We start from the raw sequence: 25,726 nt of genomic DNA on the forward strand, positions 1-25,726 counted from the left end.
GTTGTTCAATTATTCAATACCAATATACATGTATATCTGTAATAAAACGCTGTATAACTAAAATTGTGTCGTTCTTTACTGATGCATTAACAATCCATTGAGTCGAGTACTGCTGGATATTTGTGTGAATTTCTAAACCTTTGTAAAACGCTCCTAGGGTGTAAATATCGTAAATTGCTAGAGTTTAATTCAGTGTTACGAAGTTTCTTTTAAACGAATTTTGATACAATTTGTTTTATAAAGAAATATATTTTTTAATTAATCATATTAATGCGTTATTTCTTTAAATATTGTGTTAACAGCGCTTAGTTACGTATTCACATTGTTGGCATGTTGGTAGTGATTGTGTAAGCAGTCTTTAGTATTTGAATTATAAAAGGTTCCGGAGATCCGGATACTAGTATTTAACTTTCTCCTAAGAAATATATCATCACGTGATTTAGCGGAAGATGGTTGTGTTTTTGTGCGGTGAGAGAAAAACAGTGGATAAATAATTAAATGTTCGTTAATATTAACTTTTTTTATGCAATCTACAAGTAGTTTAAGTGCTTTATAACAGGATCTATGGGCAAAGATAGAAAATAAACGAAAAACAAGAAATAGTAGTAATAACGATACTTCGGAGAGACACATTCAAAATTGTTAATAGCAAAAACAAAGAGGCCCCTCTGCGGATAGTGAAGTGCTAGTGAGTTCAGTTTTAAATGAAACAAATTTAGTGCTTTATGGAAAAAACAACGATGGCGTTTTGGGGACTGGTGTCGATTTAAGTGTGTTTGTAGACCAGTGTGATACACAACAGGATAGTAACAATATGGCAGGGACAGAAGGTGAGCCCACCCTTAACGATGGCGTTTTGGGGACTGGTGTCGATTTAAGCGTGTTTGTAGACCAGTGTGATACACAACAGGATAGTAACAATATGGCAGGGACAGAAGGTGAGCCCACCCTTAACGATGGCGTTTTGGGGACTGGTGTCGATTTAAGCGTGTTTGTAGACCAGTGTGATATACAACAGGATAGTAACAATATGGCAGGGACAGAAGGTGAGCCCACCCTTAGAGACATTATGAGTTGTCTTAAGCACTCGTTTAGAGATTTGTAGTAAAAAGTAAGGTCACTTCCAACAGCCTTGCTGTTTGGCTAGCTTATTAGCGACGTGGCTAAAGTGTCGGACTACCACTCTGGAGGTCGTGGGTTCAATCCCCGGCTTGAGCTCAGTATTTTCACATTAATGGCGACGAGGCAAAAAAGTACTGTGAATGCGGGAGTCGGTCTGAGCTGTTTAATGGTTTCTGGGAGGGCCATGCGGATGCAAGACATGCTGTAGCGGCCGTGTCTGGGCCTTGAAACATTAAAAGGGGGAGGAGTGTAGTAAAAAGTTATGTCACTTCCAACAGCCTTGCTGTTGGGCTAGCTCTCTAGCGACGTGGTTAAAGTGTCTGACTACCACTCTGGAGGTCGTGGGTTCATCTCCACTCAGCATTAAAAATCCACAAGGAGTTTGCTGATACCATGAAGTTTGAGCGGGTATATCGAACGTCGAATGAGCGCACTCCAGGAAAACCCCGTTCGATTGTGGCAAAGTTTGCGTTTTTTAAAGATAGGGAAGCGGTGAGACGCCAGTGGAAGCACTTAAGCGGTACTGGATTTAACGTTTTTGAACAATTTCCACCGGAAGTAGTAGCTAAACGCCGCAAGCTTCTGCCGAAGATGAGAGAGGCCAGTGACCAGGGCAAGCAAGCTTGGATCGCGTTTGATACACTCTACGAAGACGGCCGTCCGGTGCGAGATTAGGGACACGAGGGAGGAGAGCTCCAAATTATTTCCTGGAATGTAAATGGACTAACTAGCTGTAAGAAAAGTGACCCTTCTTTTGTAAATATACTTTCCAATTTTGACATTTTTTTTATATATGAATCGTGGACTAATTCTGATAGCAATGTAGCGCTTAACGGCTACATCAGTCATAACTTTCCTAGAAAATTTCAAAATAGAAATGCAAAGAGATGTAGTGGTGGTATTGTTTTATATTACAAAGAATGTTTAAAAGATGGTATCCAAATTGTAAAAAAAAACAGCATGATTCTATTATATGGTTAAAACTTGATCGTATATTTTTTGGTACTGATGAGGATATATATTTGTGTGGCTGTTACATTTGGTGTGAAGATTCACCTTCTTATAACATTGTTAATGTGGATTTCTTTGATATCTTAAAATATGATATTGCATCATATAATTATCGAGGTAAAGTGTTAATATTTGGTGATTTTAATAGTAGAACTAGTAATAAATGCGATTATATTATACCTGACACATTAAATATAATAACTGAGGATATTGATTATAATCCCGATGTGCACTCGGTCAGGGCCTCAGTAGATAAGTCCCACAATAATCACGGGATTAAACTTCTTGACTTGTGTAAATCCTCGAGTTTTCGTATTGTGAACGGTAGGATTGGTAATAGTTGTAAGCACACATATTTTTCACGTAACGGGCCATCTACAATTGATTACTTGCTTTGTCAAGAACGATATTTTTCGTTGATTAAGGATTTTACTGTGAACGATTTTAACGAATTCAGCGATCATGCGTTTTTGTTATTTTCGCTTTATTGTAACAATTTTTCAGGAGATAATCCCTCGTATGAGGAAATCAAATTTAAATGGGACGAATCGTTACGCAATGAATTCCGCTTTGGAATAATAGCCAAATTACCGGATTTTAATAGAATTGTTAACGATATAAATTGCTATTGTAATGAATAGATTAACAATGCGTTGAATAGTTTAACTGACGTTTTTCGCAGAGTAGCAGATCCATTATTTTCGAAAACCATTGTTATTTCAAATAAATCCGAATTAGAAAAAAGTGGTAGCTTTAAGCTTACAGATTGGTTTGATACCGACTGTAAAATCGCACATTTAAACTATAAAAGAATGTTAAACTTATTTAATTCTGACAGAAGCGATGTCAATAGAACGCAGTTCTTAGAATACAAACTGGCTTATAAAACATTAATCAACAAAATGTCTTTAGTACAAAAATATGTTAAAGAAAATAAAAGGTTATATGTTATGTACGTTGATATGTTAAAATGTTTCGATATTATTTATGGAAATGGTTTATGGCTAAAGTTATACAAATGTGGTATTGAAGGCAAACTGCTCAGAATTATTAAAAATATGTATCATAATGTCAAATCTTGTGTAAGGCATTGTTCATCATATTCAGAATATTTTAGTTATGCTGTCGGACTACGTCAAGGGGAAGTAATGTCACCTCTACTATTTTCGCTATTTATTGAAGATCTAGAATTATTTTTACAAGATAGTTCTACTTCCGGTTTGCTTATTGATGATATTATGCTTCTATTGTTGCTTTTTGCTGACGATATGGCAATAATAGGTAAATCGTCTGAAGAAGTACAATCTCATTTGGACCGTTTACTTGAATACTGCAATACCTGGGAACTAAAGGTAAATATCACTAAAACAAAAATTATGGTTTTCCGGAAACGTAGTCGTCTTTTACCATCAGAACATTGGACATATAATGGTCAACCAATAGAGGTTGTCAATAATTTTAATTATTTGGGTTCAATTATACAGGTAACTTCTCTTTAAACCAAGACTATCTAGCTGGTAAAGCACTAAAAGCACTAAATATTTTATTCATTTAATGTAAAGAATTTGATTTAAAACCTAAAACGGTATTTCAGTACTGTTGTTTGATGCTTTTGTTGGTTCAATTCTTAACTATGCATGCGAAGTTTGGGGCAACACAAAGTCAAAAGAAATTGAACGAATACATTTAAAATTTTGCAAAAGATTGCTGACTGTTAAACAGAACACTTGTAATGCAGCAGTATATGCGGAGTTGGGTCGGCATCCTTTATTTATAAATCGTTTTATTAGAATATTTAAATACTGGTTTAATATTTCAAATTCTGATAATATGATTATAAAAAGTGTATATTTACAAGCCCTGCAAGATAGCAATTAGGGACATATAAATTGGGTTACTAATGTTAAAAGGCTGTTAGACACATATGGATTTTCACATGCTTTTGATGACGTGAACTTGGTCGATGTTAATCTATTTTTACATCAATTTAAATGTATAGTTATTGATATGTATATCCAGGACTGGCATAGGATTGTCGACAACAGCCCGGTACTGGACATGTATTGTGTATTTAAACCTGTTTTTGTATATGAACATTACCTTGATCATATTCCTAAACTCCTGAGGGCATACATTACTAAATTACGATTGCCAGTTCTTCCACTTAGAATACAGACTGGTTGATATGCTTCTCAAAACACCCCAAGAAACGAACGGTATTGCCTATTATGTAACGAATCAGATTTAGAAGATGAGTTCCACTTTGTATGTAAATGTACTCAATATTTCACTATCAGAAAGAAATAAATAAAACCATTTTACTACAATAAACCATCTGTGTATATATTCCACCAATTAATAAATGGTAATAACACAAGTGAGCTATAAATGTTGGCAAATTATGTTATATATGCGTTAAAAGCAAGACATTCATTTTTGAACACTACTTTGTAGTATACATAGGATTTTGCTCCTAAACACTGTAATACTGTACTAATACTTGTTATATCTGATCTCGTTAGGCATTTAATTAAATGTTATAACTTGTCATTAAGTAATATATAAATATATATGTAGTTTTTTTTATGTATTGTAAACCTATATCTAAACATTTGTTTGCTTAGATATTATGCATGCATTCTTTTTTGTTATGCATGCATTCTTTTTTGAATCCATATGACTTTTTCAAATTGTCATTTTGCCAACGAGAACATGCCCCTCTAAAAATATAATACTTCTAATTCATAATTCATTGTATATACACATAGCAAGGGGAACTGAAACGAATAAAATATACGATAAACAGTACATTTTGCATGATTGTATACGTAACATTAACGTTGTAATAATTACTTTAAGTAATACTATGTATAATGCATGTGGCATAATGAGAAAACATTAAATAGTTGTAATATTGTATAAAGCACCATTAAAGAGGCCTTTTCACAGATTTTGACATGTATTAAAATTGGTCTTTAAATGCTTTACATTGATAAATGTAAACATTGGATCTAAAAAGCTCCTGTAAAAAAAATCAAGAATACAATTTAAAAAAGAAAAGAAACAAAGCAACCATCAACAGGACTCGAACCACTGACCCCTGGAGTCCTGGAGTAAAAGTCTACCCACTTAGACCACTCGGCCACCCATACTCATACACTGAGTGATGTATTCGTAGTATCACAAAATATAACAACAACAGAACTCTCCAAATTATGCAATCGTTTCGCGTTGCAACGCTTTATCATTTTCAGGTTTTAAAATCGTCAAAAGATGCATATACTGGCTATTTTAGGGCATGGTAAATGTTCAGTATTACTGTTTCCTCACAAATTAACCAAAAGGTAAAAAGGCCCCTTTAAAACGGCGGCTAAGTGAATCAAATAGAGAGTATAAAATGGGTGATTGTTTACTTATCTGATTTTAAATGAAATATATTCAACACGTGTCATAGCAATGTATTGAAATAAATAGACATATAAAGTAAAAAAAACTTTTTACGTTGGTGGTTATTTAAGCATTCACATATTGTTTTATTAACATTGGGTTGTGTTGTTTAATTAGTAACACACTTGTCAATTTTATTTAAAAACTCGCAAAATATCTTGGACATTTTTATTATGCTATAATTTTCAATACCGGATTAAATACTTCTTTTATGCGTGAATTTGCAATAACGTTGAAGAAAGCAATGCCATTAATGACATTTACACGCATATGACAAGTACACTGATTGAATTGAATTGAACTAATAAATAAATCGCACAATAGTTTTTATATAACACAACGTTATAATCAAGATGTGAGCTGTTTAAGACGGCAAACAAAAATCACTCACAAACAAAAAGATTCAATAAAATGAGATGCTTAATAACTTAAAATCGTTTATCAAAATAAATTACTCAATTATCATATGTGTCGCGTCTTGCGAACATGGGTCGTATGTCATCTGCGACCAGCTTAACTCCAGACCAGCCTGTGTAGTCGCGAGCCTGGTCAAACGCTACGCTGTCTGCTTTAAAATCTTCTATTCGCTTAATTTAAACACGACCAGTGATCTTATACTGCTGTCTATTTTTGACAGCGTCCTCATAGCTCGGGGGCAAGTCGCCGCCGTCTTTGGGATCGGGCAACCGACCAGCTCTGTCTATGTGCTCTAGAGAACGGTATTCAGGTGGTGGCTGGTAAGTGGCCCTGTCTATAGGATCGCCGTATTCGTCAAAGGCCCGATTATCGTTTCCTCCACTTCTGGAGGCGACGCCGCGATTCGCCAATTGGACCGTGAATATTGCATTGGCCCGACTGGAATTCGCTCGAGGTTGTAGCTTGCAGCACTTCCTTCGGAGAATGCTGTTCTCTGAGCACAGACAATCAGTGAGTATTATTGTGACGACCATAAAAGCAATCAGACCGCCGACTAAGGCGCTAATGAGGACACCGTTCGGCTCGGAGGATTTGATGGTCGAGCATACGTCATCAGGGCTCTTACAATACTTGTCCTTATCTGGCCCACACGCTAGGGTTCGGTGCACGCACATATTTGAACACAACGCTTCGTCGTTGGCACAACCTTTATTTTGCACGTACTGTGACGTGAACACGCTGATGTTAAAACTAATCGACGCGTTGGGTGACATTTTCACACGAAATGCTAAGTTGTTACCTATAGATTTTGAGTTTGAGAAATCAATCGTTTTGGCATTTTCTGCTGAACACAACTCTTTTGTTATTGTAACGCCATTGTGATCATTACTCACAGTTACTGAATTCTTGCACTCACAATGTTCGCCTTCTCCCGCACAGAGGTTGTTTAAGTTTAGATTCTCGAATTTGTAGGCGATGACAAAACCACGATCCGTCACCAGATTCATGAAGCAGTCAGTCGGCTGAGATGGATTCACTCTTCCGGAGAAATATATATCTGCGGCGTAATTTCCCGAACCCTTACCGAGTATTGTTGGTTTTTCGCATGGGCTTTCAACTGAAAAAAAGAACAACAACACAATGAACTCAACTGAACATAAAACAGTTAGAAATTGTTTGTGTTAAAACAAGAAATTAAACAAAGATTATGTAGCATACGTCAAACTGAGCATGTGGTGGGACAACTGCTGTTATTTTATTATGAAATGGCTTTATTCACACGATCTAATATTATTTTTCACAAGCAGCAAATGATTATTATTGTTATTAGGTCGACACTAGCAGAAATAATGGGTAGCTTTAGTTAAAACCTAATTACTGGCTACACTCATCAATACACCCGACCAACACTAGTTTAGCAGCTGAACGATACTTATGTGCAGTAGATATGTCTTAATTAATAGTAAATATACAATAAACATTGAACTCGGGAATGTTAAGGAGTGTTTGTTTACATTTTAGTGCGATTGGTGACGAGTTTGGATACATGTAGTCACCGTATGGACGCAGTTCGGTCAATTGGTAAATTATTTGCGAATATGCGAATATCAATTCTGTTATTCGAATACTGACTATTCAATCGAATATTCGAATATCCGAATAATTTTGCCATCCCAAGTTAAAATGTTGAATCAGTAAAACCACCCATGTTTATCATCTGAACATGAGCACGTTCGCGCGCTGTGCCTAGAGGCCACTCTGTCCGCTATAATGTCACTCAACGTTTGGTGGTCTAATTAGCTGAGAGTATGAGTCTTCATTAAGCTATACGAATGCAGGGGCGTAATTGGGGCTACAATTCTCGGCTATGGACTAATACCCAATTTCGCTCGACGCAGTTCAAATAAGACCATCACCATGCACAACTCAGACAAAAATAAAACGCATCTTGAACACAAAAAGAGACTAGCCCAGGAAACGGACTCGAGAGCGTTTGAATACATTTTCGGCGTTTGATGTATTCGAGCTCAAATAATTAGGTTTTAACTAAAGCTAAAACAATTTTGATAAATGTGTCTTAAATTAATACAACTTTTCTTAATGTCATATCAATTGGATTTGATGATGGACCATTTAATACATGACCAGGTTAAGTATATCGTGCATTGCAATTATTAAAAAGTGATTATATCAATTGCATCATCCCTAAAATCATACAATAGTATGAGTAAGGCAAATTATATACACATGTGTTTGGCAATCCCTTCCGACAACCCACTCAAGGAAATCGTCCGTGTTTAAAACTTCTTTAAACAGAATCGAGTCAATTTCTGAACAATTATTTGAATACATGTAAGAAATACAAATAAACAAACAGTTATTTTATCTTTAGTTTAATTGTTCGCGATTAACACAATAGGGCATATAGAAATTCACTTGCCTTTTCTGTTGTAGATGGCTCTTAAAAAAAATTACTGAAAATACATGTTAATTGGTTCCTTCCCCTTATAAATGTTTAGTCTACATGCAAACATTTTTTGATATGATAATGGAAACAAATAAAAATATGGCATTATACAACACTTAATTTACAAAATAAAACAATCTTTTTTTCAGTTTTTGCATCATCTAGACGAACATTGTCCGACCTAAGAGCAGATCAATATTTTGTACAGCTTACTTTAAAGAAGAGCTGTGTTTGTGAAACACAATGACCCTACTGCGCCGCTTTGAAGCCATATATTTTACCCTGAAGGGTGACATTGACCTTGACCTTTTACCACTCAAAATAAGCAGCTCCATGATACACATGCATGCCAAATATCAAGTTGCTATTTTCAATATTGTAAAAGTTATGACCAAGGTTAACGTTTTGTGACAGACACACAGACATACACATACAATGACAGACAGACAGACCAAAAACTATATACCCCCGATCATTCGATCCGGGGGCATAAAAACAATGAATATCTGAGCCTCGTTCTTGGAAAACTGGGATTTATGCATCAATGTAAAGTGGCAGTCTGCACGGGCTAATTAGGATCAACACTTTCCGTTTTTTTTTCGTTCATAGGAGGTCTCATCCTAACACAATCCAGTGGAGGCGGAAAGTGCCGTCCCTGATAAGCCTGTTTGGACTTCAGAGGCCAATCTGGGACTATTTACATTTAAAGCACATGCATTAAGCCCAATTTTTTCAAAAACACTGCATCATATATTACGCATGAACAGATGAAAAGAAAACAATAAACACATTCACTGTACACAATAAGAGTATAACAGACATACAATGGGGATAAGTGCTGTATTAAAACCCATAGGGTTATGGTTGTATACAATTGATACAGTCATAGCCATACATATCCTAAACAGTTGTGTAAACCATGTAAACGTATTGGGCAAGTGTTCAGAAAGCTCCCTAAGGAAATCTTAACCTTAGTTGCAAGGTGCACTTTAGGATTACATTATGCACTGACTTCTAATTGAAAAATGTTTAAACTACCAAACATCGTAAACATATTAATGAGTCAAACTAGAAACGTGCGACAGACACTGATGGTCCCACACCACATGTTTGGACACAGATAATTCAACTATATATTCTAGGATGGACACAACGAGGTTTGACGCAAAGAGCGCCATAATTCCACAAAAACCGGTCAGTCTTTATTAGTTTTTTAGTTTAAACTTTATTTCAAGCACATAGTGCATGTAAACATGAGCACATGTAAACATTATTCGAAATGTACAGATACCAAAGTTAAATGTGCTTTGGATTGGAAAACAAGGTCGATGTGACACTTATTTAAATTCCTCTCCGTTTATGTGGAGTTGCGACTGTAATCATTGTGGTCAGAAGTCGAACTGTAAGTGTTTAGATTACATGTGAAAAGGGTAGGAGAAGACAATATCTAAGAAAAGTATTTAAAAAAAACGAAATTTAAAAAAAACTAACAAGAAAAAACGTTATTTTATATGTAAGCTTGGTATACGGTCTGTTGTAGAGCAGCAGAGAGCCGATTACACATATGTCGCAAAACGTTTCGTTGCTATGATATATCGCTGTACAGCGCAAAACAGACATTCGTTTTCTGCAAGAGGGAATCAATCATACCCATTTAAGAGATTATTTGTAGTAATAGGGCACCATATATCGGCAAAGCAGTGGGTTCTGAGGTTTGTATAATGTGGACATCTTAAGAGAAAGTGTTCGATTGTTTCTGAAGATCCACGGGAAGGGGGAGTTTACTAGAGACCTTCTGTATAGATCATAGTTCAGACCGCTACAGTCGAGTCGAAGACGTGTGGGTAGGATTTGTCCAGTTCGTGAACCGCAGTAAAAAAGAGGAGAGGATTTCTTTTTAGCTTTATTGAGGGCGTTTTTGAATGATTGTACATCTGGTGAATTTTGTATTGTTATGTGCAGTTGATTCCACTCACGTATTGTTTTGGGTAAGAAGGAAAAACTGTATGCTTGCGTGCGTGCTCTGGCATGTCGAATATGTCTTAAGTTGTATCCGTCTGGTTGGGGTTGATAAGTATGTAGAATTAGATCTGACATGTAGGGTGGTGAGAATCCATGTGACATTTTGTAAAAAAAAATTGGGCGATGTTGTTTCCTTCTTTCTGAGAGTGTGTCCCATTTGATGTCGTTCAGTAGCTTTTAGATGTTGCAATATTTTGTTGCTCCTGTACATATGCGTGCAGCTTCCACTTAAACTGATTCGAGTTCTTGCTTTAGGTATTCGCTACAGTTGTCCCAGACAACATCAGAGTATTCGAGTGTAGGGTGGATAAGTGAAAAATACATTTTTTGAGACAGGAGCGGTTTAGGAAGAATTTAAGCGACCTGAGAATACCGATAAGTCTCCAAGCTTTTTTCAGAGTAATTGAGATATGTGCGTTACATTTTGCGTCAGAGGAAAGGGTAAGACCAAGGTGCTTGTGGGTGTCAACTTCTTCGATATAAAGTGAATTCATTATTAAAGGTGGGTATTGTGGTTTACTCCTTTATCTGCTGAAAATAATAGATCCAGTTTTCTCGAATGTATCGATGCAAGGGCGTTGTTTAAAGTTGTTGATGCAGTTATCGGATCTTCTACAATAATGTAGAGACTGGTGTCGTCGGCAAAGAGCCGGATGTTTGAGTTAACAGAAGAAACGATATCGTTAATATAGGCGAGGCAAAATAAGGGGCCAAGGATGGAGCCTTGAGGGACGCCTGCTTGTATATGGCGCCAGGATGATGTAGATTTTGCATACACAACGCGTTGTTTGCGATTTGACAGGTAAGACATAATCCAGTCAAGTAGAGAGTCGCATATTCCAAAAGACGAAAGTTTTGTGATGAGACCAAGATGCCAGACTCGGTCGAAAACCTTTGACATATCGCAGAATACAGCACGCACTTCCTTGCCCTCGTCCATCGCCTGACATATGTCGTTGTAAAGACACGTAAGTTGATTAACGGTCGAGTCGCCTTTGATAAAGCCAGATTGGAAAGGGGTAATTAAAATGTTTGTCGTTAGGTTATTATATATGTATTGGTGTATGCAGCGCTCCATCAGATTACCGGGGCAACTAAGTAGGGAAATCGGGCGGGTGTTGGAGGGTTAAGAAGGTTCTGATTTTTGAAGATGGGCGCAACGTTACCAAGTTCCAAGAATCTGGGAAATACGAATTCTGCATGAGCTTATTGAAGAATGTTGAAAGGGGTATAGGGAAAGTTCGTGTATGCCTTCTTTTAGAAGCCTAGGACTGACCATGTCTGGGCCACTTGCCTTGCTTGGGTCAAGAAGAGAAAGAGCGTCTTGAACGTCTTGGGGCGTAATGGTGATGCTTCTCAAAGAGGATTCCGTAACACGATTTATTGGTGGAGAACAGTGATCTCGGTCGTCGACAGTTGACTGAGAGGAAAAGTAGTTGTTGAGAAGATCAACTTTCTCATTGTCAGTAGTTGCCTCGTAATTGTGGTCGTATAATGTTGGTATTGTTTGCGTTTGTGTTTTGTTTGTAAGTTGTTCAGCTGTTTTAAACAATGTTTTAGGAGATGTGTTAGGTTGATTTAATTTCTCAATTAATTAATTTTTATAGTTTTGTTTTGTCTGGCGTATATGTGTAGTGACTAGATTTCGTGCGTGTTTAAACTGTGACCATGCTTCTGGTGTATTTTACTTTTTTGCTTTTTTTATGAAGTTTTTGCCTATTTTTTTTATAAGAGTTATAATCAGGTGTGACATCCATGGGATGTCATGAGGTCTTACTGTGATTATCTTGTTTGGAATATTTTGGGATGCTATTGATAGGATTGTGTCTGTTATTTTCTCGGTAATATCATCTAGGTCGTCGTTGTCGAAAATGCTGTTCCAGTCGGTCGTCCGTAGGCCAGCTCTGTAATCATCATAGTTTCCTCTGTCGAAGACCCATATACGTCGTTTGAATGGAGCTGTTCTGGGCTTATGAAGTTGAAGAACTACCACTACTGGACAGTAAAAACGAGTTAAGTTTGGAATGAAAGGGTCTGCAACAAAGCTGGATAGTATGTGATTTGTGTTTTTTACAAAGATTAGATCGGTAAGTAAGCTAGAGTGTTCTGTGATGTGAGTTGGTGAGGAGATAAGTTGTTCAGCGTTATATGATGTCATAAGGTTTATGATTTTTTTTGGGGATTTGGTGAGTACATTCATATTAAAGTCACCAGTGATGATGATATTATCGTAAGACATGGTAAAAGCTTGATCAATGTTATGTTCTAGTAAGGTCCAGTGGTCATTGTTTGCATTCGATAGACGGTAAATGCCCGCCAACAATAATAAATTATTTTTTACCATGATATGCACATTAAAGTCATAAAACATAATATTTTATAGTGGAAAAAAGGGGCCATAATTCTGAAAAACTAATAAAAGCTAAAATCCATTTCTCTGCAATAATATAATTTATTATGGTCACTCATCTGTGAATTCCACTGTTGGGGAGAGAGCCTGAAGTTTGGACTATTTCCATAAAAGGGATAGTATATTATGAGTGATTTTTTAGAAATGCATGTCTTATATTAAATTGATATTGTAACTTAAGATTTTTTGTGAGTTTTGGCCTTTAGCATTAACTGGTATTCAAAACTATTATAGACATCGTACACTTGATATTGAATGTAACAATACGCTCACCTTCAGCACACTGCAGCCCAGTCCACTCGAAGGGGCACGTGCAGATGTAGGAACCATACGAGTTGTGACAGGTGCCTCCATTCTGACATACTGGTGATGTCTGGTCACACTCGTTCACATCTGAAAAGCCAACAATGTCATAAAATACTGAGCATGGAAGCCTTGCTCTGGGAAAATGGGGCTTAATGCATGTACGTGAATTGTTGTCCAAGATTAGCCTGTGCAGTCCAAAGACTAATCATGGACGATAACTTCCGCTTTAGTATTTTTTGTTTAAAGTTTAAATGAACTGTTTTCTTAGTGAAAATCAAGTTTAGGCAGAAGGTGTCGTCCCTGATTAGCCTGTGTGAACTGCACGAGCAAATATGGGACAAAACTTTAAGCACATGCATTAAATCCTTTTTTCATATAGCAAGGTTCATTTGTAATACATCAGACTAAAAGAGCTGGTACTTCTTGTTCATTTGTACGCTTGCATGAAAGTAGACCATGTTAGTAGTCATAGAAATCGCAAGTTGGACCAACCAAGACTGATTTTTTACATGATAATTGAGCAGTGCTTTGGAAAAATGGGGCTAAATATTCAGTTTTACCAAACAAGCATCAGGTCTTACATTATAAAGTGAGACCAAGATAATGAAACAAACCCACCTGGGTGTGAATATACAACCAAACCATATTAACCGTTTCCCACTCAGAAGCAAAGTGAAAATGGCTACATGCAACCAGAATAAAACCAGAAGCGCCTGCAAGTAAGTCAATGTGTGTTCAGGTTTTAACACTGTTTGCTGCTCATCAGTTCCTTAGGGTTGGAAATGAAGCCTTAAATTTGACATTTGGAAAGGTTGCACTCGTTGAAGTCTTAACAGTATGCACAAGGTGACATTGGTCAGGTTGCAAACATTGAAATCTTCAATTAGTATACAATTTGGATTCTTATTTAAATACAAGGTAATTGGTGTGTACGTTTTTGCAAATTAAAGCAATTCTCGTTAATTAAAGTGGCTTTTAAACAACAACAACAAATAAGGAAAACATGTTATCACAAGAATTTATACACTACAGACCAGCAATCAAAAATGCCCCTGTTTACTGCTCTCAGTTTTACAAACAAGCACTAATGTTAATTTGATAAATACAATTTTTCTACCAATCTAGTATCATTTGAAAGCTGGAAATCTTACCTTTACGAATACATAAATATACTAGATATTTTTTGCGAATTAAGAGGCATAAATACCGTTCCTAATAGAAACACAAATACGGGTTCAACAATATGTGTACTCGTCGCCGCGACTGAATTTTTCGATTGCCAAAATGTAAATTTAAAACATAATTATTTCTTTTGTCAAATTTACCGTCAAGTAGATACTTATTTTTAAATCTTTTTTTCAATTTTGATATTTTAATTCATTTTGTCCTCAAATAAAACGAGATTTTAAACATTTATTATGAATAAATCTTAAGGAAAAGCGGCTCAAGAGACGAGTGTTTTGATTTGCTGTTCAGAAAATTTGTACGTCGAAGTACAAACATGTACGTCGAAGAACAAATTGTACTTCGGGGTAAAAATATATAAATTCGAAGTACACATTTATGTTTACCTAGAAGGCTACATAGACTTTCGACCCAAATGGTACGCCGTACCTAACAAGTGTAATCTTACCGTCGCTGCATGTCTTGCCGGTCCATTGTGGGGGACACAGACACTGGTACCCCCCTCGTACGTTGATACAGTGGCCGGAATTCATACACGGGTTGTTTGTAATACACTCATCAATGTCTGGAGGACAGACACATGCATAAGTAGGGGGTATTTTTATTATTTTCATTTTGTTGACGATAAATGTCGCAAGAAACGATAAATATCGCAAATCCTTTTGACGATATATGTCGTAACTTTAGCAATAGCTGTCGCAACAATTTCAACTGCCGATATATGTCGCAACATTAACGATAAATGTCGCACACCTTGTATTGATTACTATATGTTTGTTGAATGACCGTAGTATCATTATCTAAGTTTATGTATTACTACTGTGCAAACGCACTGGCATATGCCGGAGTTTGTACTGGCATACTGATGAGCTGACTGAGGAATCATATGTTATTGTTATTTTTTCAATATCGTTGCCTTCAAATTATACTTAACATATTGGCAGCGGTATTCACTGACTTGCTTCAGAGTATCAATCTAGTGAAAAATACCTCATCATCGATTATCAGTGAACTGAGCCTTTTGCTAGTCTGTTAGTTATTTCCTTTACTGTCGTGAATATAAAAGTATTTGGTAAGTAACAGTGTCAAAGATCATCCTCCGTACACAGTAACTTTGTTTTAATAGATTCCCTAGCCTTTTGGAATTTGAACTCGTATCTTTTTAAACTAACCAATCACGAAATGGCCGCATTTACATTAAACATGTATATATTATCTGACACAAGTTGCCGTTTTATATCATTGTTTGTTCAACGAATTCAGAAATTTTGTTAGTAAGCGAGCCTCTGGCAAGCGTACTTATTACTTTCCTGGACGAGTTTAATAAAATGTAGTATGGAATGACAACTTGTGTCAGATCGTTTTTAGTTGTTCCCATGCAAAAAACTAAGGTTAATGCAAATTTTGCAAGCCAGATTGGATATAATTTATTCATATTTGCTTAAACTCATAACACACATTTCATGCGGTGAATATGCGACTAATAAGTGAGAAAAATAACAACCAATTAAACCTTTTATAAATTAAATTATTTAAAAACGTAATTTTTATAACTTAATTTGATGAGAAAGTATTTACCCATTGACACTAACGAAAAATACGTCAAATTAGGATTAATGCATTGCAAAAGATAGTACGTTCGTAACAAAAATATTGGTGACCAGGGGGAAGGGGCGAGTGTGGTAGAGGGCAGTTGACTAGCGACCGGTCACCGATACCTGGTAGATGAGAAAGAAGTGTAGCGGAGATAGCACACATTTCATGCAGTGAAAATGCGACAAACAAGTGACAAAAATCTACAACAACAACAATTCAAATTTTTTTGCTTAATTTAATTATTTAAAACGTATTTTTCTAACTTAATTTCAAAGTCAGGATATTATATTTTAGCATTTCCGATCGACAAAATCGCCAATAGCGATTGAATCTGTGAGTTGGCGATTTAAGTTGAAATTGTAAAAGAAAGGGTAATTGTAAAAAAAATCGAGGTTACTCTATATATTTTATTGTATTCATTAGTTTAAAAAAGATCGGTAAGCAGCTGGAGCGTGTACATGTACGTCGCGACCGCGGCGAAAGTCACCCGCATAAGTTTTCCTTGAAGACTCCGAAGAATCGCCAACCGGATTGGTAATTGTTCGTAGGTGGATAGTGGTTACACTACAGCGTCTGATGAGAGCTGGATATGGGAACTTCTGCGGATGGCTGTGTTAATCAAGCGAGTACCGTTATTCCTCGACCCGGACGTCCTCTCCTGCTGATCACGTTGATTCAATTTGGCAGGATCGCTAAGCGGAATGGTAATTGTCCGCAGGTGGATAGTGGTTTCACTACATCGCCGGAAGAGGGAGGTAGCAGCGTAAAGGACGGGAGTGGCGGACCTTAGACAAAGATACTAACCAGGATTTCAATGGGTGGCCCCATGAAGATAATGGAAAAGTCCCATGACGGCGGTACCCAGTACGCTCAACGTTCTGGGGTTCGGGTCGACGGCTTGTGGCGTCAAGAGATGCAATACAAGCGGCGCAGCGCGCGAGGAGCGCGAAAAAGTTTTTTTTTAATTTTCAGCACTCCCTTGGCGGAGTAACCTTGTCCTTTTAAGCGCAACCAGGCATGTATTGTCTTTAAATTGTCTACCAGTGCGCATTAAGGTCTATTTGGATCAAACTTATTTCTTTGGCGAATATCCGTCAGCCGAGGTAAATTTGACAAGCCACATTACAGTCATATGTGTTGACATAGATGCGTAACGAGAAATTCACAGTTAACTTTCTAGTCGCCAAACTTTGATTTTCGCCGTCCAATCGGTTCCGAGAATGCTTATTAAGCTGGGGTTAACAGCAACTATTACGTTTGATTGACGTCGGTCGCTTGACGTTGGTCAGCGTTTACCGCAGATTGTTTTACAAATAATTACAGTTTTACCATTTATGTAATATAAAACGGTAAAATTAATTTAGAACATTAAAGACATTGTCGGGCATCATCCTCACACCTTTAACTGTAAACAATAGTTACTTTTGAAAAGTTAAAAGCAAATAGTGAGCAATTGAATCCTTATGGCGAGTAAGTTGTGGAAACAACAACCTTTGAAGAATCTACTCGGTAGCAATTTAATTTTAGTACATGTATATTTCGCTTTTCTATAGCAATGTGTTTGCTGATTTAAGTTCCTTCTTACGCATCTATAAAAGCGTGTTTTTATAAAAGTGCGATATTGTTGCTGTTGTCTGTCAAGTTCCACGCATGAAAAGCGTGTGTGTTGCAACAGACTAGGAGCTGTAACTAAATATAGACGTGCAATTCAGTACATGTAGTATTTTATGATGAACAAAGTAAATCAGAATACATGCAGGTGATGAGAAAGTATTTACCCATTGAAACTATAGAAAAAATACGTTAATATACGACTTAAACATTGGGGTAGATGTAATGTGTAATTGATTTACACATAAATCACGTGACTATGACTATCGTGTCTTACTGTTTTTGCATACATTTTATTCCTTCGTAACAAAACGCGAAATTCGTTTCTGTTTTCTTTTCCAATGGACTGTCAACCATCATACAAGACAAACCAAAGAGAAACATAATAATTCTAATGGGTGACTTCAACGCCAAGATCGACAGTGACAACAAAGGATATGAGGAAATCGTGGGGAAGCAAGGGTTAGGCGAGATGAACGACAACGGGTAGATATTCGCCGATCTGTGCGCCACAAGTAACCTGGTCATCGGAGGAAGTGTTTTCCATCACAGAATGATACACAAGGCAACGTTGGTGTCACCGGACCTGTCAACGGAGAACCAGATTGACAACCTGTGCATCGTAAGAAATTTCGTCGCTCTCTTCTGTGTCAAGCGATAAAAAGACGTTGCTTCGGGCCATCATCTCCGTTTCGCCCGATTGAAACTAAAGCTGAATAAGAGTTGGACAGGGGGGCAGCTTACGCTAACCTTGCAACACTGCCACACTGAAAGATACCTGGAAGCAAGAAGAGTTCAATGTTACTCTCTCCAACAAAGTCCAGGTCCTAGAGAAGTTGCTTGAAGAAGTGACGATAGAGTAGAATTGTCAGATCGTGAAAAAAGCAGTGCTGAATAAAAGACGCAGTAGACCTGCATCTCCGTGACCATCAAGCAGGCGTTCGAAAGGAAAGATCGTGCATGGATTTGAACGCAACCCTTCGCATCATTCTGAAACATCCCTGGAGTGGAATTCGCCGTTGTATGTCAACTTTATTGACTATGAAAAAGCGTTCGACAGCGTTGACCGAGAGTCCCGGTGTAGACTTTTGAGACTCTACGGAGTACCAGGATAGATCAACAACATCATCAGGAAGTCTCATGAAGGAGTGACCTGCAGAGTCGTTCATGGCAGACAGATCACGGACGCCTTTGAAGTGAAAACCGATGTGAGGCAAGGCTGCTTACTCTCACCTTCCCTGTTCCTGCTTACCATAGACTGGGTAATGAAGATATCGACGGAGCAGAAGCAGAACGGTATAAAGTGGACACTGTTAAAACAGTTGGAAGACCTCGACTGTGCCGATAATCTAGCTCTTCTCTCCCACACCCAACTCAGTTAGACTGGGCCTGACCATCAACAGAGAGACGAGCAATGTGTTCAGGACCAACACAGCCAACAACACACCCATCACAGTCCAATGCGAGGCGCCTCCAGAGGAGAAAAGCTTTACATATCTCGGCAGCATCCTGGACAACCAGGGAGGAACGGATGCAGATGTCAGAACCCGCATCGGTAAAGCACGAGCAGCCTTCCATCAGCTGAAGAACATCTGGGGATCCAGCGAAATTGGCATTACCACCAAGATTAGGCTCTTCAATACCACTACTCGTCTGTGGAACAGAGACCAGGAGAGCCACTGTCACCACCATAAAGAAAATACAGGTCTTCATCACACCTGCCTCAGGAAGATCCTCAAGATCCGCTGGCCAGACAATACCTACAATGATGAATTATGGAGAAGAACAAAGCAGCAGCCATTTGAAGAAGACATCCTTCAGAGACGTTGGCGGTGGATAGGCCACACCCTTCGCAAGCTTGCATCCAATACGACAAGGCAATCTTTCACATAGAACACCCATGGGAAAAGTAAGAGAGGACAGCATAGAAACACCTGGCGCCGGCACCTGGATACAGATGCTAAGCAGATAGGCCAAACATGGGGGCTCCTGGAGAGACTCGCCCAGAACCGAGACGCCTGTGGGAAGCTAGTTGGCGGCCTATGTCCCAGATGAGACCACAGGCGAAGATGAGATGAGAGTTTATTCTTTGAGAGTGTGTAAGCTTCTCTCATAATGCTCGTTAAAGATAACACCGACATTGAATTCAACATCAAACTTAAGAGCTTAAAAAATCTTAAAACGGAACTTCTTTTTTGAAGTATGAAACATAAGTTATTCGAAAGCAAACACATCATAATCTGACCCAGTGTGTGTGCGTGTCCTTAAATTGTGTGAGTTACTGAAAAACTACCCGTGAAGTCTGCAAATGTGTAGCTTGTACTGTCACTTAAGGCAGAGTTTATGGTTTTTGTTAACATTTCTACCATTTTGTCAGTGTGTTGTGTCAAAAGGAACGATTGTTTTCTTTCAATATTATATTATTTAATTCTATCAACTTCTGCCACATCACGACGTTTCAAACCAACGTTGTTATGAAAGCAAACTTTCCTTTAAAACAAAATAAGGTAAAATACGTTCGTGGGCAATGAAGCCGCGCTTTAAAGCGATTTGATCTAGAGATTATTTTCAATTCCTATGCAGCAAAGTGTTTATAGCTCCTGTCACGGATTATTGCGTATCAAGCGACTTGTTGTTTCAACTGCATTTCGAAGAATTGCGAATTGTAAATTATTATCATTTTAAAATACATTTCCATTAAGTTTAATGCCCAGGGTTGCGAGAGAATTAACATTTTTTATTTGCATACATGTTAAACCTTAAATTTTAAGAAATGTCATTTTAATATTCAGGGTTGCTCATGCGTTTGCGCTAAGTTATTTAACCACGATTTAAAGTGGTTTTGGAAATGTATCTTTATATCTTGATAAAATGTAGATTTGTTTTGAGTTTGTACAAAATAAAAAAAAATAAAAGCAAGTCGCAAAATTTAGCTTACAAGGATCAGATGTTTTTTTTAATTTGATGAACTTGTATACAATATATTTTGCTAAATAAAAGAAAGAAAATTATTTTTAATGTTGTTATATATATATACATATAAAGCCTATGTTTTTTGTTCGATTATTTATGCGTAAAAAAACAACATGGGTAATAATACATGTGTTATCAAATCGTTATCATGTTCTATTTATAGAAATATTAACACATTAACTTACAAAATCCGACTTTTTTTTAGAACGTACAATACTAGATTACCAAAGAAATTCAATAAATAAACACTTAACGTTAGCCTATGTTTTGAATTTATAAGAAATACATACATTTACCAAAACATAGTGTGTATTTCTTTTTGTTCAGTCAACGTTATGATCGATTTGAGCACCTTCGTAAGCTTCGTAATTGATATTCGTGTATTATTCATAGAGACCAAACAAAATACTTATTTCATTAAATGAACGCCATTACATTCAGATTATAACACAACTTGATGAAAATTGTATAACTGTGAATTTAGTTCTAGGTTGGCGGCTAAAGATATTATTATTCTGAATTTAACCCGATTCATCTAAACACTTGTGAAACATAACATAATAAAATATGCATCATTTATTGGTCTATGTTGTACAATTGCTGTAAGTTTTTATTAATGTCTAAAAGTGGCCTACAAGGCAATTAACAACATTAACAACAACAACAATAACACTTGATATAAACCAGTTGAACGTTTTAACGTATGTTGCTTGTAGCATTACATTTATTAATGTTAGCATTATGAGTATGAAGTACATAGAGAATAATAGGTTGGTGACGTGGATGGAGAATGGTTATCTGGCAAGTCGGAGGAAGTTCGGCTCACCCGATCAGTTCCCCCGACGAGCCAGATAACCATTCTCCATCCACGTCACCAACCTATTATTCTATTACTCCTGTCACATTCGTTGAAATGTTTCTAAAATATCTAGTTTTCGAGTATTTTGTGTTTTAATATTTAATATGGGAAAAAACACGCGCGAACAAAAACATTGTTACGTAACATCATGCAAAACACTTAGGCTAGCTTCCATCTTGTTAAACAACACAGACATCGAGTCAAATGTTATTAATTCAATACACAAAGACAACATTATGCTGTAAAAATAATAATGTTTAAACCAAAATGCTTTACATGTATTTTGTTGTTTTTTTTTTAAATTGCAAACAAGTATATTTTATTAATAGAAAATAGTACAGGCGTGCGCATGCGCGGAGAGCAACTGACGGATATTCGAGGTCACGTGGTCATCTAGCCTTATACTTTTGGGATATTAGGTTACCTGGTTATCGGGCTGATTTATAGACATGTGACAGGATAAATGACTTTCTCGGATAGGCGTGGTAATCATTTTAGCACCTATCACAAAATTCAAATGAAACATGAGCTTTGCTCGAAAATTATACATGTAAACATGTTTTACTCGAGAAAACTGAGTTCTTTGATAAACTATATTCGAAGAATCCATGATTATTGTTTCAATATTAAAATTTCAAATTATCCCCGGTCGCACACTTCCATATCATCCGGCTAACAGCGACAAATCTTTGAGTGGATTTTAAGATTTTATTTTAATGAGCTTGGGATTTACGTGCCTGGTAACGGACAATTGAGTTGATTGAGAGTAAACGAATTAGGTTATGCTTTTATAAATTAGGATGTACAATATTTAATTTGTTTTTGATGATAGTAGTCACATTAAATTTATTTTTTGCCTTGGATGTTTGGTAATGACGCTTTTACATAAATGCGTGATTAATGGTTGTTTTTATGTTAACGACTCATCTAAAACGTATGGGGAATGTGCGCATCACACGTTTTAGTCTGGTGAAATAAAAAAATATATTAATAGTTCAAACCCTTTAAGCATTTAAAGGAGATGAGTATTATAAGTTCATGATATTGCATGATATTGCATACAATGCGCAATGAAGAGTTAGAGCTTGGGCTAGCCATGCGTCACCTTAAATGTAATGACTTAACATTGACAGACCCCATCTGGTATTTTGAGCGGCACACATTCTAAAATAGGCTTATATTTGCAGCAATTCATTTTGAACTCCTTCATCGCAACGCGAGATTAAGTTCAAGTTCAAGAGTAAGTTTGGAAACCTCAACCAACCGACCTAGAGAAAGAACGAGCGAATGAAAAAATCATGGTTACATAAAGACAACGACACCTTTCTGTTTTTTGGGAGCTAAGGACACCGTCCAACACGTTCTTAAATGACTATTTATCGACTGATTAAAAAAAAAATGATTTCATTTGTATGATGTTTCCTAAAACTATGCAATGGTACACAGATTTTGACTTTATATGTTTGTGTGATAGAGACATTGGTCATTAAGCTCGACATCAATACAAACTTTTCGCAGACAATGTAAAAAAGTGCATTATCAGCAAATTGTCTGCAAGCATATAAGTGTTACCTAGCTCGTACTTCAGTTTAAGGTATGATAGAAACAGATATTTTAAAACTTCCTACGGAAAAATATTTTTAATGAAAAATTAAAATAAATGTTTACAAGAGATGTGTTCGTCAGAAACACAATGCTCGTACTGCGTCGCTTTGAAATAAAATTTATATTTATCATTTGGCAGGTATAGAAATCATCTCCCTTTAAAGCTTATTAGTTCCCTTGGATTTTGTCCAATCCAAACATGGGGAGGGGGTCTATAGACAGTCAAAATTACCAAGTCAGACATCACTGACAACCAAGGCCTGTGGTTTATCAAGGAGATCATAGCCATCATGTACCTATAGACATAAGCCCAGAGGTATATAATGAACCCTACTATTCACAAATTAGTACAGTAAAGAAATGATAATTATATCATTAAAAAAACCGTTGAAATATCATTCATTTCAGTTATAAATAATCCAAATAAAAAATATGTACAGTAACTGTGAAAAGATGTTAAATTCTTGGTAAGGAAATATATAATATGAGATTTATAATTATATAAATTACTTCCCTTGAAAATAATTGTCTCTAACAAATCTCTATTTTTAGTAGCAAATAATTAAAAGCCACTCTCTATTTTAAGTAGATTCATCACTCAATGTGCAGCTCCATGAGATACACATGAATGCCAAATATCAAGTTGCTATGTTCAATATTTAATAATTATCTCCCTTTAAAGCTTATAACTTCCCCTTGATTTGTATTTTTTACCTTAGAACTTGTAGGATGACCTTGACCTTGACCTTTTACCACGATTTGTTTGTCAGAAACACAATGCCACCTACTGCGCCACTTTGATTTATTAAAAAAAATAAATTTGGCAGGTCAGATAACTATGTCCATTGAAAGCTTATTACTTCCCTTGGATTTGTTTTTCGATCCCTAGACCTGGAAGGATGATGTTCACCTTGAAATTGTACCACTCAAAATGTGCAGCTCCTTGAGATACACATGCATGCCAAATATCAAGCTGCTATATTCAATATTTAAAAAGTTATGGCTATTGTTAAAGTTTTTTTTTCGGACGGACGGACAGACTGACATACTGACTGACGGACAGTTCAACTGCTATATGTCACCCTACCGGGGGCATAAAAAGCCAGAAATTGTAGCGATTTAAATTTGATTTTGGGATTTCATTACAGGGTATAAGTTGTTTGGCTGCTTGCTTTTTTATACAGGATATAGGCGTGAGGTAAAACTGTCTAGGAATTTGAATAACTTCCGTTTGAACAGTTGTTTTTAAGCTTAAATATATCAAGCGTGTTAACAGTGAGTCAATTAGAATTGTGATGTTTTTTGTGTGTCATAAATGTAAACTGAATCCCACTCATATATGTACGAGCTGTTTAGCCAGATTTTAATATTTATTTATCAAAATTATATATTGATAATAATTTATCTATAGCATAATGCACAAATACTATGTGGAAAATGCAATAAAAGCATTGGGTTACCGCACTATCATGAATCACCCATACATATTTTAAATATGTATACGCGCGCGTTTTTACATACTTGTTTGAGTTGTTTGCCATACTATTTGACTGTTGTATATATTATTTATAGTATCGTTTATCAATTTAATTATGATAAGTATATTCGTTTAGTTTATGGAATATTTTTTAATTAAATGAACCAAAAATGATGACTATCATGTTAATGGTCTAAGCACATTCAATATCTAGTAAAGTGCACATGTCTTATATAAATGATGTACCCTAGTGTGCATGAAATGTTAGCACACGCCGAACGATGTTTGTTGTATCGCTTTGCATTCTAAGGACGATTTCTTGACACGCCACGCACTGGCCTTGATACTATGCGATATGGAATGTATCGCATTTTAAGAGACTGCACGCTAAAGTAGATGGAGGTGCTGTGAAAGCATGTGAGTTTGGTTGGTTGATACCATACTGGACTGGTACATGGTTTCTAGATGCGGGTACTCAAAATTCGAAAATTTTTGCGTAACAACTAACTAGCTGTAAATTACAGCTATTATTCAAAATTCAGTCCTATTTTCGTTAGTCTAGTAAATGTAATTTTTCACCCTTGAGAGGAAATGAAGTTCGATGTTTATATTAGACAAATCAAAGGCCACGAACAATACAACATAAATATGATTTCACTTAAATTGTCTACAGGGGCGAGATTTTGCTTCTTCGGGGGCATTAAAACAGTTTTAATTATTTAGTATAAATAAATATTGTTTAATTCGTATATGTTTGAGTGAAAATAATACACATGTAAATCAAACCTTTGATTTATTTCGTGTTCGTGTGTTGACATCTATTATACATGAACGTGGCATTTATAGTACATGTACCTTTATATCGATTTGCCTGTTCCCAAAAGCGGTCAAAGAAATCAATAGTTGAAGAGGTTTATCAACTTAACCATTAAATGATCAGAGCAATATTTATGTACGAAAATAAATAAATTAGTACTTACATGTATGGAAAGTGTGTACACACGCTCCGATATGTAACACCAGTACAAATACAGTCCGTAATTTAACTCTAGAATACCAGAGTTTTTCGCACGCTTCCATCTTTTTTATTTAAACAAGCTTTTCGTCAGATCCGTAAGTAATCACATTTAGTTATATATACTATGCAACATGATCTTTTCAGAAATACCCTAACGGTAACTGTGGTTATAGTTTTATCCTTAAGTTATTTATAAGCAT

General features: G+C 36.4%; 1 protein-coding gene across 1 annotated transcript; it reads right to left on the minus strand.

The window, feature by feature from the left end:
- Positions 1-5,734: 5,734 nt before the first annotated feature.
- LOC127872987 (neurogenic locus notch homolog protein 2-like) lies at positions 5,735-25,726 on the minus strand. The gene is made up of 4 exons (XM_052416520.1): positions 25,489-25,726; positions 14,836-14,952; positions 13,170-13,289; positions 5,735-7,114 (listed from the first exon to the last, which is right to left on the minus strand). The coding sequence occupies exons 1-4, from the start codon at positions 25,586-25,588 to the stop codon at positions 6,174-6,176; spliced, it is 1,278 nt and encodes a 425-aa protein (XP_052272480.1). The 5' UTR covers positions 25,589-25,726; the 3' UTR covers positions 5,735-6,173.

This window comes from Dreissena polymorpha, chromosome 3, assembly GCF_020536995.1.
Source record: "Dreissena polymorpha isolate Duluth1 chromosome 3, UMN_Dpol_1.0, whole genome shotgun sequence".
Taxonomy (NCBI): domain Eukaryota; kingdom Metazoa; phylum Mollusca; class Bivalvia; order Myida; family Dreissenidae; genus Dreissena; species Dreissena polymorpha.

Coding starts and splice junctions, on each gene's coding strand:
- LOC127872987 (XM_052416520.1), bottom strand. CDS start 25,588: ATGGAAGCGTGCGAAAAACTCTGGTATTCTAGAGTTAAATTACGGACT. Junction 14,953..25,488: donor TGTACACACTTTCCATACAT/GTAAGTACTAAT, acceptor TCTGTCCTCCAG/ACATTGATGAGTGTATTACA. Junction 13,290..14,835: donor CGGCAAGACATGCAGCGACG/GTAAGATTACAC, acceptor TTGGCTTTTCAG/ATGTGAACGAGTGTGACCAG.